Raw genomic sequence first — 13,240 nt, forward strand, 5'->3', positions numbered from 1 at the left:
TACGCAAGTTATCCTCCTCATTTTTATCATCCTCATCACTAGATGTTTCATTTTTAGTGGAGGACTTTGATTTTACCTTCTTTTTGCCGTCCTTGGCCATGAGGCACTTGTGGCCGACGTTGGGGAAGAGGAGGCCTTTGGTGATGGCGATGTTGGCGGCGTCCTCGTCGTCGGAGGAGTCGCTTGAGCTTTCGTCGGAGTCCCACTCCCGACAAACATGGGCATCGCCGCCCTTCTTCTTGTAGTACTTCTTCTTCTCCTTCCTCTTGCCCTTCTTGTCGTTGTCCCTGTCACTATCACTTGATAATGGACATTTAGCAATAAAGTGACCGGGCTTACCACACTTGTAGCAAACCTTCTTGGAACGGGATTTGTAGTCCTTCCCCTTCCGTTGCTTGAGGATTTGCCGGAAGCTTTTGATGATTAGGGCCATCTCCTCGTTGTCGAGCTTGGAGGCGTCAATTGGTTGTCTACTTGGTGTAGACTCCTCCTTCTTCTCCTCCGTTGCCTTGAAAGCCACGGGTTGCGCCTCGGATGTGGAAGGCTCATCAAGCTCGTTGATCTTCTTGGAGCCCTTAATCATGCATTCAAAACTAACAAAATTCCCGATGACTTCCTCGGGGGTCATTTGTGTATATCTAGGATTGCCACGAATTAATTGTACTTGAGTAGGGTTAAGGAAAATAAGGGCTCTCAGAATAACCTTAACCACTTCGTGGTCATCCCATTTTGTGCTCCCGAGGTTGCGCACTTGGTTCACCAAGGTCTTGAGCCGGTTGTACATGTCTTGTGGCTCCTCCCCTTGGCGAAGACGGAAGCGACCGAGCTCCCCCTCGATCGTTTCCCGCTTGGTGATCTTGGTGAGTTCATCACCCTCATGCGCTGTCTTGAGTAGGTCCCAAATCTCCTTGGCGTTCTTCAACCCTTGTACTTTGTTGTATTCCTCCTTGCTTAAAGAGGCAAGGAGAATGGTTGTGGCTTGAGAGTTGAAGTGCTCGATTTGGGCCACTTCGTCCGTGTCGTAGTCTTCATCCCCTACCGATGGTACCTGTACACCATACTCAACAACATCCCATAATCTTTTGTGGAGAGAGGTTAGATGAAATCGCATCAAATTACTCCACATAGCATAATCTTCACCATTAAAAGTTGGTGGTTTGCCTAATGGGACGGAAAGTAAAGGTGTATGTTTAGGAACGCGAGGGTAGCGTAGGGGGATCTTACTATACTTCTTACGCTCTTGGCGTTTAGAAGTGACGGACGCCGCGTCGGAGCCGGAGGTGGAGGTCGATGAAGTGTCGGTCTCGTAGAAGACCACCTTCCTCATCCTTTTGTGCTTGTCCCCACTTCGATGCGGCTTGTGAGAAGATTTTTCCTTCTTCTCCTTATGGTGAGAAGAGGAAGATCTTTTCTCCTTCCGCTTGGAGGATTTCTTCTTCTTCTCTCTTCTCTTGGTGCGGGACTCTTCCGATGAAGTGCTCCCTTGGCTTGTAGTGGGCTTGTCGTCGCCGGTCTCCATCTCCCTCTTGGTGTGATCTCCCGACATCACTTCGAGCGGTTAGACTCTAATGAAGCACCGGGCTCTGATACCAATTGATAGTCGCCTAGAGGGGGGGGGTGAATAGGGCGAAACTGAAATTTACAAATATAAACACAACTGCAAGCCGGGTTAGCGTTAGTAATAAAGAAATGAGTCCGCGAGAGAGGGTGGAAAACAAATCGCAACCAAATGGAGAGTGTGACACACGGATTTGTTTTACCGAGGTTCGGTTCTTGCAAACCTACTCCCCGTTGAGGAGGCCACAAAGGCCGGGTCTCTTTCAACCCTTCCCTCTCTCAAACGATCCACGGATCGAGTGAGCTTTCTTTTCTCAATCACTTGGAACACAAAGTTCCTACAAGGATCACCACAAGATTGGTGTCTCTTGTCTCAATTACAAGTGAGCTTGATCACAATGAAAGAATCAAGAAAGCACGATTAAAAAGCCAAGCAACAAGAGCGACAAATGACACACGGATCACTTTCTCTCTCAAGTCACTAATCACTAATGATCTCTTTTCTCAATTGTAAAACTTGGAGAGATGGAGGCTTTGAATGTGTCTTGGAATGGATTGCTAGCTCTTGTATTGAATGTTGAAGGTTGGAATGCTTGGATGAAGTGAATGGAGGTGGTTGGGGTTGTATTTATAGCCACCAACCACTTCCTAGCCGTTGGGCCATTCTGCTGAGCGCGGACGGTCCGCCCTCCTGGTGCGGACGGTCCGCCCCTGTAGATCAACGGCTGAAAATGCAACGGTCAGCAGTAACGGCTATATCAACGGCTATATTGCATTTAATGCGTCGTCAGATGTCAGACAGAGCCAGTCGCGGACGGTCCGCCCGCCTGGTCCGGACGGTCCGCGAGGCCGCTATAATTCATTTCTCCGAACCCGTTACCTTCGGGTTTTTCGGTTGCTCACCTACCGGACGGTCCGCGCCAGAGGCCGGACGGTCCGCGCAAGGGCTCGGACGGTCTTTGCTTTTCCTCCGGACAGTCCATAGCACAGACTTGGATTTTTGCATTGGTTCTGGCCGAGTGACATCCTCGTGTCGCGGACGGTCCGCCGCAAGGGCCCGGACGGTCCGCGCTTGGCCTGTTTTTCCAAAAAGCTTCTCCTGTCCGGAATAATCTACGGTATTCCGGACAGTCGATTTAGTATAGATATAGATGAACCTTTGGCACCTGTAGAACATATAATCTAGAGCAAACTAGTTAGTCCAATTGTTTGTGTTGGGCGATTCAACCACCAAAATTAATTAGGGACTAGGTGTAAGCCTAATTCCCTTTCACATAAGACATGTTTTAGTGAATATCCAGGATGGCGCTATTAAACATCTCTCTAAACAATAAAGCAAAGTGAACACATCTAAGAATGATTTATAATCTGGAATGCAGAGTATGCAACATACTCATGGATTTATGAACTGACACATACAAATTAAAATTTGTGAATTTTTAAAAGTATGGTAATTCTATGTTTATATTAATGTAACTGTGGATTCGCATGGAAAAGCATTGTTGTAGAGTGCTGTAAATGCTTTTATTGTTCTAGTATTATCTACTTTACTTTTTTATTAGTACTTAGGTAATTTAAAGATGTTTGATTGTTTTGAATAGCATTAGCTAGAGTTGGAGAAGCAAACCTTTTTGAAGGAGATTCAACAATAGCAATTTTAGGAATAGAGTCAACTAAACTGGTTGTTTCGTCTATTAAGTAAAGATGAATGTATGTATCAATGTTTTTATTTAGATAAATTCATTTTAATAGTATCATCTAAGCTTTTGTTAGAGAATTACCTATGGCGCCTTTTGTTCTAAGAAGTCATCCTTTTTCGAAGCAGAGGTCTCTGAGCTAAGATATGTTAGCACCGGTTTGGCCTGTGTGTAGCAATGGTAATGTATTAGAGTAAAGAAAGCAAAAAATGGGAAAATATAAAAAAAATAAGACTGAAAGCGGTTTTTTCATCTAAAATATAACTATGCACATTATACATTACATGAGGTGGTGAGCTAGTCGTCAGATTGAAAAAATGAATAGTCATGCAAAGAAGAGAAACGTAATAGTAGCAACAATGGAAGAAAATACAAAAATCAGAGCACACCATTAGAAAGGCAGAAAGGAATGTGTAATAAAATGAACCTTGTTGGAGCAGCATTTTTCCCCCAAGCATATATGTAGAAGTTAATGAAGCCCGTCTTTTCGAACCAAAGATTAGGATTTGCTGTCAAATTTTAAAATTATAACAAATTAGCAGAGAATCATAATAATTGAATATTGATGCAAACAATAACTATATAATAGTACCACTAATGGAGGAAAAATAGTAAGATTGGAGCACACTGTTATGAAAAGCCAAAAAGGAATGTGTAATGAGATGTACCTTGGTCAATTAGTTTTTTTTCCTATAGACATATGTAGAAGCTGACAAAGCCCGTGTTTCCAAACCAAAGATTAGTATTTACTATCAAATAAAAAATAACAAAACAGTAAACAGTCAATGCACGGACGTTTATGTGCTAAACTAATAAGGTACTATAGATACTAAATGAACGTCGTGTTTAGAGGTAATGCAGCAATTTATGAACCATTTTTTTTAAAAAAAATAATAGTCATGCAAAGAAGAGAAACGTAATAGTAGCAACAATGGAGAAAAATACTAAAATCAGAGCACACCATTAGAAAGGTAGAAAGGAATGTGTAATAAAATGAACCTTGCTGGAGCAGCATTTCCCCCCAAGCAGATATGTAGAAGTTAATGAAGCCCGTCTTTCCGAACCAAAGATTAGGATTTGCTGTCAAATTTTAAAATTATAACAAATTAGCAGAGAATCATAATAATTGAATATTGATGCAAACAATAACTATATAATAGTACCACTAATGGAGGAAAAAATAGTAAGATTGGAGCACACTGTTATGAAAAGCCAAAAAGGAATGTGTAATGAGATGTACCTTGGTCAATTAGTTTTTTCCTGTGGACATATGTAGAAGCTAACAAAGCCCGTGTTTCCAAACCAAAGATTAATATTTACTATCAAATAAAAAATAACAAAACAGTAAACAGTCAATGCACGGACGTTTATGTGCTAAACTAATAAGGTACTATAGATACTAAATGAACGTTGTGTTTAGAGGTAATGTAGCAAACTTGTGAAAATGTTTTCAGTAAATGTACCAAACAATAGATAGTTATATAAAGAAGAAGCACGTATATAAATAGTTTTGCAAAGAACAAATACATAATAGTACCACCACTGGAGAGAAATAGTTAAATTGGAGGACACTGTTAGGAAAAGGAATGCGTAATGAAATATACCTTGATTAGGCAACCTTTTTTTCCCTGAGAAAATATGTAGAAGTTTATGAAGCCCGTATTTCCAAAACAAAGATTAGAATTTACTGGCAAATTAAAATGAATGAAAAAGTAAGCAACGAATGATTCTATGTTGAGGTACCATGAACATCTTGTTTACAGGAAATGTAGCTACCACATGTATTGTTTAGAGTAACTGTAGCAAGCATAGATCTATACACAATACGACACGAAAAAATCAGTATCACTACACACCAAAAGATGCTCTCGGATGAAATATAACTAAAGTTCAAGAGCCTGAGGATGGTATAGCTAACTTTTTTGTGACCCACCGCCATTAACAATATGGAAGCAGATAAAGCTCCTACGCGACAGATACTTGCGATGAAAATTTATCAAGTGCGAGCAGTTCTACAGACCTCCGATAGAGAAAAGGCATCCGGCGAGGACACTCGGATGTACGGAGCTCCAATGGGGAAAAGACATTTAGAAAAGGCATATGTACTTGTGAACCCTAACGGCGAGGACACTTGAATGTACGTAGCTCTGATAGGGGAAAATACATTTGTACCTGTCTGAACCATCGAGGAGATAACGAAGCATTCGGAGAAGCAGTGGAGGTTTCAGCAAGCGTTGGCCCGGATGGTCTCCGTCGACGGCGGCGACGATTATGCGGCGAAGCAGAGACAACGCTGCGGCGGATGGCAACGACGTAGTGCCAGGTGCAGCGAAAGCCGTGGGGTGGGGACGCCGAGAGCAAGTCCGACGAACTGTGTGGAGAAGATGGCGACACGACGGAAGGAACCCCTGATATCTCCCATTCTCTTTGATTTATTTGTCTCCGGTCTGGAAGCCTCTGGTAGCGGCTACAGAAGAAAAGAGCACGCGGAAGGCAGAGTGGAGGAAATAAACTTGGCTTTGGACGGCTGGATTTGGAATCCTGTAGGTCATCGGACGGCAGAAAATTTCTAAGACACGTGGACACATTCAATGGCCACGGACGGGCCCTGCTTTAATATAGAGAATATGATTCACTCCATGTTATCACATGACCTTCTTGGTTCATCAATCTCAACATAGCTTGCTCTTCACCGTTGCTTTATGTCCATTGGTGCCAAACCCTTTCTCTTATTGCTTCACCGCCACGCGGTCTCTCACACATGAGACTCTGACTTGCCCTTCACACTAGCCGCTCGGCCCATCGAAGCCAAGACATATCTCTTGATCTTCTCCATATAGCCACATGACACCATGTCATGTCTTGAAATGCAATGAACTTCTTTATCACACTAGTTGAGCATCTCAATATCACCAAGCCACATTACCACCATGGCTCAAATAACTCACACCAGTGTACATGTGGACTAATCACCTGCGTATCTCAACATAAACACTTATTAGTCCACCTAAGTTATCAATCAATTACCAAACCAAACAGGGTCACACAACATGGATTTTGAGTCAAGGGAATATTTGTTAGATATGTCTCAAAATATATCTCCTAGTCAGGCTTATAAATTAATAAATATAGGCATCCCTGTACTTATACCTCGGTATAAACTATAACCATAACAAAAAAATATTTTGTGGTTTTCCCCTTATATCAAAGTGATTTTTTCGCGTAAATGGCTCGTTGTACCCTGCGCCCACGCTGGTCTATGACGGTAGTTAGCATGCACTCCGAACATTGTTACACGAATATATATGAGACTATAAGTACACACGAGATCAATACAACAAATCGTACAACTTTTTGAAGATGACTTGGCATTGACTCACCCTCTGATGGAAACTCCAGAGCTGCAGCGCGGGCAGAACAGGGACCGGTCTCCAAGGCTCCATTCCATGGCCGCCGGGTGATTCGCTGATTTGATCCATCTTGTTGACTTGTGAACTTTCCCGATTCCCTAGTCTGACAGCGAAAAATAAAAGCAGATAGAAGCACAAGCACAAGCTTCAGCGTCACAGGCGCGCGCGCATGCATGGCGACAAACGCCAGTTAGGTTGATTCCGTCACCAAGCACGTACGTGCGTACGCTCTTGCAACAGTAGCGGCGTATATATGCGTCCATCACGCGTCGAGTCCTGCGGATGCCGTCTCCTCTGCTCCAACACCCACATGCCACGGCCTCACCACCTGGTCAGGCCACGCGTAGCCGTCGGCACTACTCGAGTCGGTAGTCGGTAGCAGCATCCGCTCCATCGATCGGCCATGCCAGTGCCAGCCGAGCTCTCGCCGCCGTCCCCTCACGGCGCGCCGCGGACCAGAGCCGGCGAGCAGGACGACAGCACGCTTCCTCCGACGGCGGCCGCCACCGCCACGGCCACGCGGGGCGGCACTGGCAGGAAGCGCCGGCGCGGGGCGCGGGACCCGCGCGCCAGCTGGGCCTGGGAGACGGAGTGGGACCGCGCGTACCTGCTCGCCTGCGCGGCGGGGCTCCTGGTGGACCCGCTCTTCCTGTACGCCGTCGCCGTCAGCGCGCCGCTCATGTGCGTCTTCCTCGACGCCTGGTTCGCGGCCGCGGTCACCGCGCTCCGGTGCGCGGTGGACGCCATGCACGCATCCAACCTGCTGCTGCGGCTCCGAGGGGCGTGCTCGCCGAGGCGGGAAGACACGGACGAGGAGGAGGCGCAGCCGGGGCGCGACGGCGGCGTGCCGGGACGGGGGACGAGGTCCAAGGAGGGGGTTTTCTTGGACGTGCTGGTCATCCTACCGGTGATGCAGGTGCGCCGCTGGTCCCAGTCCGTGCGTGCATGGCTCTCGTCGCTCGTTCGAAAATCGAAATGCTAGCTAGCTTCATCGGTCTCTTCTTGGCCATTTGAAAGGAACCATATTTCGGATTCATCGTAGTTAGATGTGCGTGCCCGGGCTCTAAAACTTTCGTGAGCCCGGCATTTTTAGCATGAAATTTCCTCGGTGGACAATGTTCGATACTCCAGGCCCAGGGTGAGCGAGTAGTGACAGATCGGAAGAAAAACAAAGACCATTGGCAGTTGGCACAACGGAGAATTTTGGAGCCTTCTGCGACATTGTCATCGTCCATGAATACCGTGGCATTATCGCATTTCCCCATCACATTCTGCTGAGCAATAGCTGCCGCATGTGACCCAACTCCGCCATTGCCGCTCTGCGCCCAGAGTAACCTGCTGGGTGCCTGCGCTGCGACCTGGGATGCCGATTTCCAGTGGTTCTGAAGGGTCATTTCAAGCAGCGATCTGCGCACGTACGGAAGTCGCTTGCGTTCATCGGCGTGGCGTGGCGTGGCGTTGCAGAATGGGGCCATTGTGCTTGCGCAATTCTGTAGCCCTACCCGGCACCGGCAATGCATGCTGGACTGGACGAAGCAGGTTGGGCCCGTTCATCAATCGATGAACCCAAAGATGCGTTCGATCAATCAATGCAGATTTGAACGTCCTTCCAAGGACGCCCAAACGATCTCTGTACCACGCCTGCACGGCTGCACCTACCCCACTTGGAACTGTGGACGCCTGCTCATCTTTTTTCATCAGTAGTACCATATGTCATCAGTCAGTCAGTCATGCATGCCGCGTGCGTGACCATTTCTGTGCGTTCGCAGGTGGTCGTCTGGGTGGCGACGCCGGCGATGATACGCGCCGGGTCGACGACCGACGTCATGATCGTGCTGCTGACGGCGTTCCTGCTGGAGTACCTGCCCAAGATCTACCACGCCGTCCGCGTCCTGCGCCGGATGCAGGGCGTCTCCGGCTACCTCTTCGGCACCATCTGGTGGGGGATCGCGCTCAACCTCATGGCCTACTTCGTCGCCGCTCACGTGAGTCGTCGTCCCTCGTCCGTCCTCCCTCACTAGTCTCTCTGCATAACGACTGGTGTGACCAACCAATTTGTCCTGAATGCACGGGCATCTTACCACTAATGGCCCTCGGCGAGAGACGACGCCATGATTCTGTGACAGCTACGCATGCATGATGCCCTTTGTTGGTTGTAGGCGGTGGGCGCGTGCTGGTACCTGCTCGGCGCGCAGCGGGCCACCAAGTGCCTCAGGGAGCAGTGCGCCCAGGCCGGGAGCGGGTGCGCGCCCTGGGCGCTGGCGTGCGCGGAGCCGCTCTACTACGGCGCCACCGCCAGCAGCGTGGGGGCGGCCAGGCTCGCCTGGGCCGGCAACGCCACGGCCAGGGGCACGTGCCTCGACAGCGCCGACAACTACCAGTACGGGGCCTACCAGTGGACTGTCATGCTGGTGGCCAACCCCAGCAGGGTCGAGAGGGTTCTGCTCCCCATCTTCTGGGGGCTAATGACTCTCAGGTCGCAGATCATCGCTTCATTAATCGTTGGATCGATTCTATGCGTTTCATGGTTTCAGTAACTTAATTGGCCTGTCTACTGATGGTGTGAGTTTGTTTCACCGCTTCTGCCGGCGCCGCTCAGCACCTTTGGGAATCTGGAGAGCACGACGGAGTGGCTGGAGATCGTGTTCAACATCGTCACCATCACCGGCGGGCTGATTCTCGTGACGATGCTCATAGGGAACATCAAGGTAATGACCAGTGCACGGTCGTCGTCTTGGCCGACGGTCGACGCATCATGCGAACGGCTTATGGTGAGCTATGGGCTATGGCTGGCGGCAGCAGGTGTTCCTGAACGCGACGACGTCGAAGAAGCAGGCGATGCACACGCGGCTGCGCAGCGTGGAGCTGTGGATGAAGCGCAAGGACCTGCCCAGGAGCTACCGGCACCGGGTGCGCCAGTACGAGCGGCAGCGGTGGGCGGCCACGCGCGGCGTCGACGAGTGCCGCATCGTCCGTGACCTTCCGGAGGGGCTCCGCCGGGACATCAAGTACCACCTCTGCCTCGGCCTCGTGCGCCAGGTACGCGCGCCGTGTCGTGGCGTGACGTCCCGTAGCGCCCGTAACTGATGCGGCCGCACAACCGCGTGCAGGTGCCGCTGTTCCAACACATGGACGACCTGGTGCTCGAGAACATCTGCGACAGGGTCAAGTCCCTCATTTTCCCCAAAGGAGAAGTTGTAAGCTCAACCACCTCCAACATGCTGGTTTTCTTCTACCGTAACCGAGATTGATCTCTCGTTTATGACTCAAGATTGTCAGAGAAGGGGACCCAGTGAAGAGGATGCTGTTCATCGTGCGTGGCCACCTGCAGAGCAGCCAGGTGCTCCGCAACGGCGCCGAGAGCTGCTGCATGCTGGGGCCGGGCAACTTCAGCGGCGACGAGCTCCTGTCGTGGTGCCTGCGCCGGCCGTTCCTGGAGCGGCTGCCGGGGTCGTCTTCCACGCTGGCCACGCTGGAGAGCACGGAGGCCTTCGGGCTGGACGCCGCGGACGTCAAGTACGTCACGCAGCACTTCCGGTACACCTTCACCAACGACAAGGTGCGGCGCAGCGCGCGCTACTACTCGCCCGGGTGGCGCACGTGGGCGGCCGTGGCGGTGCAGCTCGCGTGGCGCCGCTACAAGCACCGCAAGACGCTCGCGTCGCTGTCGTTCATCCGCCCGCGCCGCCCGCTCTCGCGGTGCTCGTCGCTCGGCGAGGAGAAGCTACGCCTCTATACCGCGCTGCTCACGTCGCCCAAGCCCAACCAGGACGACCTGCTGTGACTGAGATGCATGCCTGCAGTCTGAACAACGCGCGTCTGTTCAGCGGAGTTGAAGCAAAATGCAGCGAGATGGAAGAAGCTGGTTCTCTATAGTAAAAGTGCATGTCAGAAAGAACTTGTTGGGCCGTGTCCCTCCGTGTATGTAGAGCCCAAGAGACATGTATATTTATGTGTACTGTATCAGCTGCAATAGAGAGGGTTCTAGAGACTTCAAAACCCTACCTCAACATGATATCAGAGCCAAAGCGCGGCGGCGTGCTACTGTAGCAGCGACGACCTACGCGGAGCAGGCGTGGCCGACGGCGAGCTTCAGACTGTGCAGGACGCGAGTAGAGCGGTCTGCCGTGCTGAAGGAAGGAGGAGGTGAAGGTGGGGCGGCAAGCGCAGCAAGAAGCAGGCGGGGAAGACAGATATCTGGCACCGCGTGGAGCTTGGAGGCACCACCAGCTTGGACGCAGCTGCCTTCGCCGGCGCTGGCATCGACTAGAAGGAGACGTAGGCCAGCTCTTGCTCTGGAAGAAGGCTACCGCCGTCGAGGGCCAGCTCGACCCGGCAGCTGCTGCCATCAACTTGCTCTGCTCCAACTCCAAGAAGACTGCTGTCGGCTTTGGGTTCTTACCCATCGGAACACAAGAGAATGGGAGAGAATCAAGGGATTGAGCAAGTTCTTGGTAAGTTGGTTGAATTGTTGTCAGCAAGAAGGGACGAAGCTCCATCTTCAAGTAAGGAAAATATTGTCCATATAGAACCAGTTCAGAAGCTAGAGCTGATGCCAAATGAGGTTAAACTGGAGGGGGTAAAGAATTATTTAGCTTGGTCTAGGAGAGCCTTGCGATTATTGAAAGCAAAAAGACTCGAGGGCTATGTTGATGGAACTGTCGTTGAGCCCAAAGACAAGCCAAGTGCTGAATGGAAGGATTGGGATGCTATAAACTCTTTGGTAGCAGCATGGATGTTAAGTTCTATGATCCCAGCAATTGCTAGCACTGTTGATACAATTATAAGTGCTGCAGAAATGTGGAAAGCGCTTGAAGAAATGTATTCGGGAGCTGGAAATGTTATGTTGATGGTGGAGACTGAAGATCGCCTCCATAATATCAAACAGGGGGAGCGAACTGTGGCGGAGTATGTTCAGGAATTACAGTGTTTGTGGGCTGATGTTGACCATTATGATCCTATTGAGCTACCACACTCAGAGTGTGTTGTTTGGGCAAAGAAATGGGTGGAAATAAGACGTGTGCTTCAATTTTTAAGGGGTCTAAACCCAGAGTTTGAGGGAAGACGAGCCTCCATGTTTCATCAATCCACTCTTCCTAGCCTACAAGAGGCAATAGCTGCTATATCCCAGGAGGAGTCACGACTCAAAGTGATGAGGGAAAGTCCTCCAGTGTCATCTCACCCTGTGTTTTCAGCTATGAGAACTAAAGATGCTAGAGAGTGTTACAATTGTGGTGATGTTGGACACATTGCTCGTAATTGTACTAAACCTTTCAAGTTTAACCGCGGGAGAGGAAGAGGGGCTGCTAGAGGTGGTAGAGGTCGTGGAGGTAGAAGTTGGGCAAGAGCTAATGCAACAACTACAAAAGAAGACCTTGAGATCTTTATGGAGAATGAAGCTGAAACAAAGTCGACTGAGCAACATAAAATTCCTGGAAATAAAAATCAGGAGTCCTACACTAGGGATTTTGTCAACTTCGCCTACACAGATGAAGGTAATTATGCCCATGCTCTTGTACCCACACAAATCACACGATTAAATTGGATTTTAGACTCAGGAGCATCAAAGCATGTCACAGGCACGTCAAGTGAGTTTACATCATATATGAGATATCACCCCACACGTAAAGAAATGATTCAAACTGCTGATGGTACTCCACAACCTATCAAGGGTGTTGGCACAGTACAATGCACTTCATCTATTAAGTTGTCATCAGTTTTGTATGTGCCAACTTTTCCTGTTAATTTGATATCACTAAGTGCTTTGGTTGATCAATTGGACTGTCAGATTATACTTGACCGGGATAATTGTTTAATTCAGGAGAGGAGAACAGGGAAAAGACTTGGGACAGCTACCAGGCGTAGTGGATTATGGTATATGGACCATGAGGAGACAGATGATACAAGATGCACTATGTTGGCAACGAAGTTGGAAGAGAAGGAAGTTGTAGTGATGCTTTTGCATTGTAGATTCGGGCATCTCTCTTTTGATAAGATATGCAAAGTTTTTCCCGATGTAATGTGTGGGGTGGACAAAAGCAAGCTATTGTGTGATGCCTGTGAGTTTGCAAAACACACGAGGACATCTTATATAAGTCGAGGTATCAGGAATATATCTCCTTTTGTGCTAGTTCATTCTGATGTTTGGATGTGTCCTGTGACTTCTGAAAGGGAAATAGGCTTTAAACCTTTTCCTAAATGATTTTGGTGATTGAATGTCCAACACAAACAATTGGACTAATTAGTTTGCTCTAGATTATATGTTCTACAGGTGCCTAAGATTCAACATAAAAACAATAAAAAGAACAAGACAAGAGTCAAGATAAAGGAGCAAAGGGGCAACCGAAGGCACCCCTGGTCTGGCGCACCGGACTGTCCGGTGTGCCACCGGACAGTGAACAGTACCTGTCCGGTGCACCAGGAAACGCAGACTCAAACTCGCCACTTTCGGGAAAGTCCAGGGCCGGCGCGCTATAATTCACCGGACTGTCCGGTGTGCACCGGACAGTGTCCGGTGCTCCAACGGAACGCGGTCTCAGGAACTCGGCAGCCTCGGGATTTCACGAAGACTGCTCC

At 49.0% G+C, this 13,240-nt stretch overlaps 1 protein-coding gene across 4 annotated transcripts; it reads left to right on the top strand.

The window, feature by feature from the left end:
* Positions 1-6,929: 6,929 nt before the first annotated feature.
* On the top strand, positions 6,930-12,794 carry LOC100285121 (cyclic nucleotide-gated ion channel 2). Of its 4 annotated transcripts, none has more exons than XM_035961494.1 (8): positions 6,932-7,580; positions 8,434-8,649; positions 8,824-9,140; positions 9,264-9,372; positions 9,464-9,703; positions 9,775-9,861; positions 9,936-12,159; positions 12,486-12,794. In XM_035961494.1, exons 1-7 carry the CDS (start codon positions 7,068-7,070, stop codon positions 10,446-10,448), a joined length of 1,995 nt encoding a protein of 664 aa, XP_035817387.1. In that variant the 5' UTR covers positions 6,932-7,067; the 3' UTR covers positions 10,449-12,159; positions 12,486-12,794. The 4 variants fall into 4 exon arrangements, with proteins under 4 accessions (NP_001353645.1, XP_035817387.1, XP_035817388.1 ...); XM_035961495.1 differs by having other exon boundaries at positions 6,934-7,580; positions 9,467-9,703; NM_001366716.1 differs by lacking the exon at positions 12,486-12,794 and having other exon boundaries at positions 6,930-7,580; positions 9,467-9,703; positions 9,936-10,659.
* Positions 12,795-13,240: the final 446 nt, after the last annotated feature.

This window comes from Zea mays, chromosome 8 (genome assembly GCF_902167145.1).
Source record: "Zea mays cultivar B73 chromosome 8, Zm-B73-REFERENCE-NAM-5.0, whole genome shotgun sequence".
Taxonomy (NCBI): domain Eukaryota; kingdom Viridiplantae; phylum Streptophyta; class Magnoliopsida; order Poales; family Poaceae; genus Zea; species Zea mays.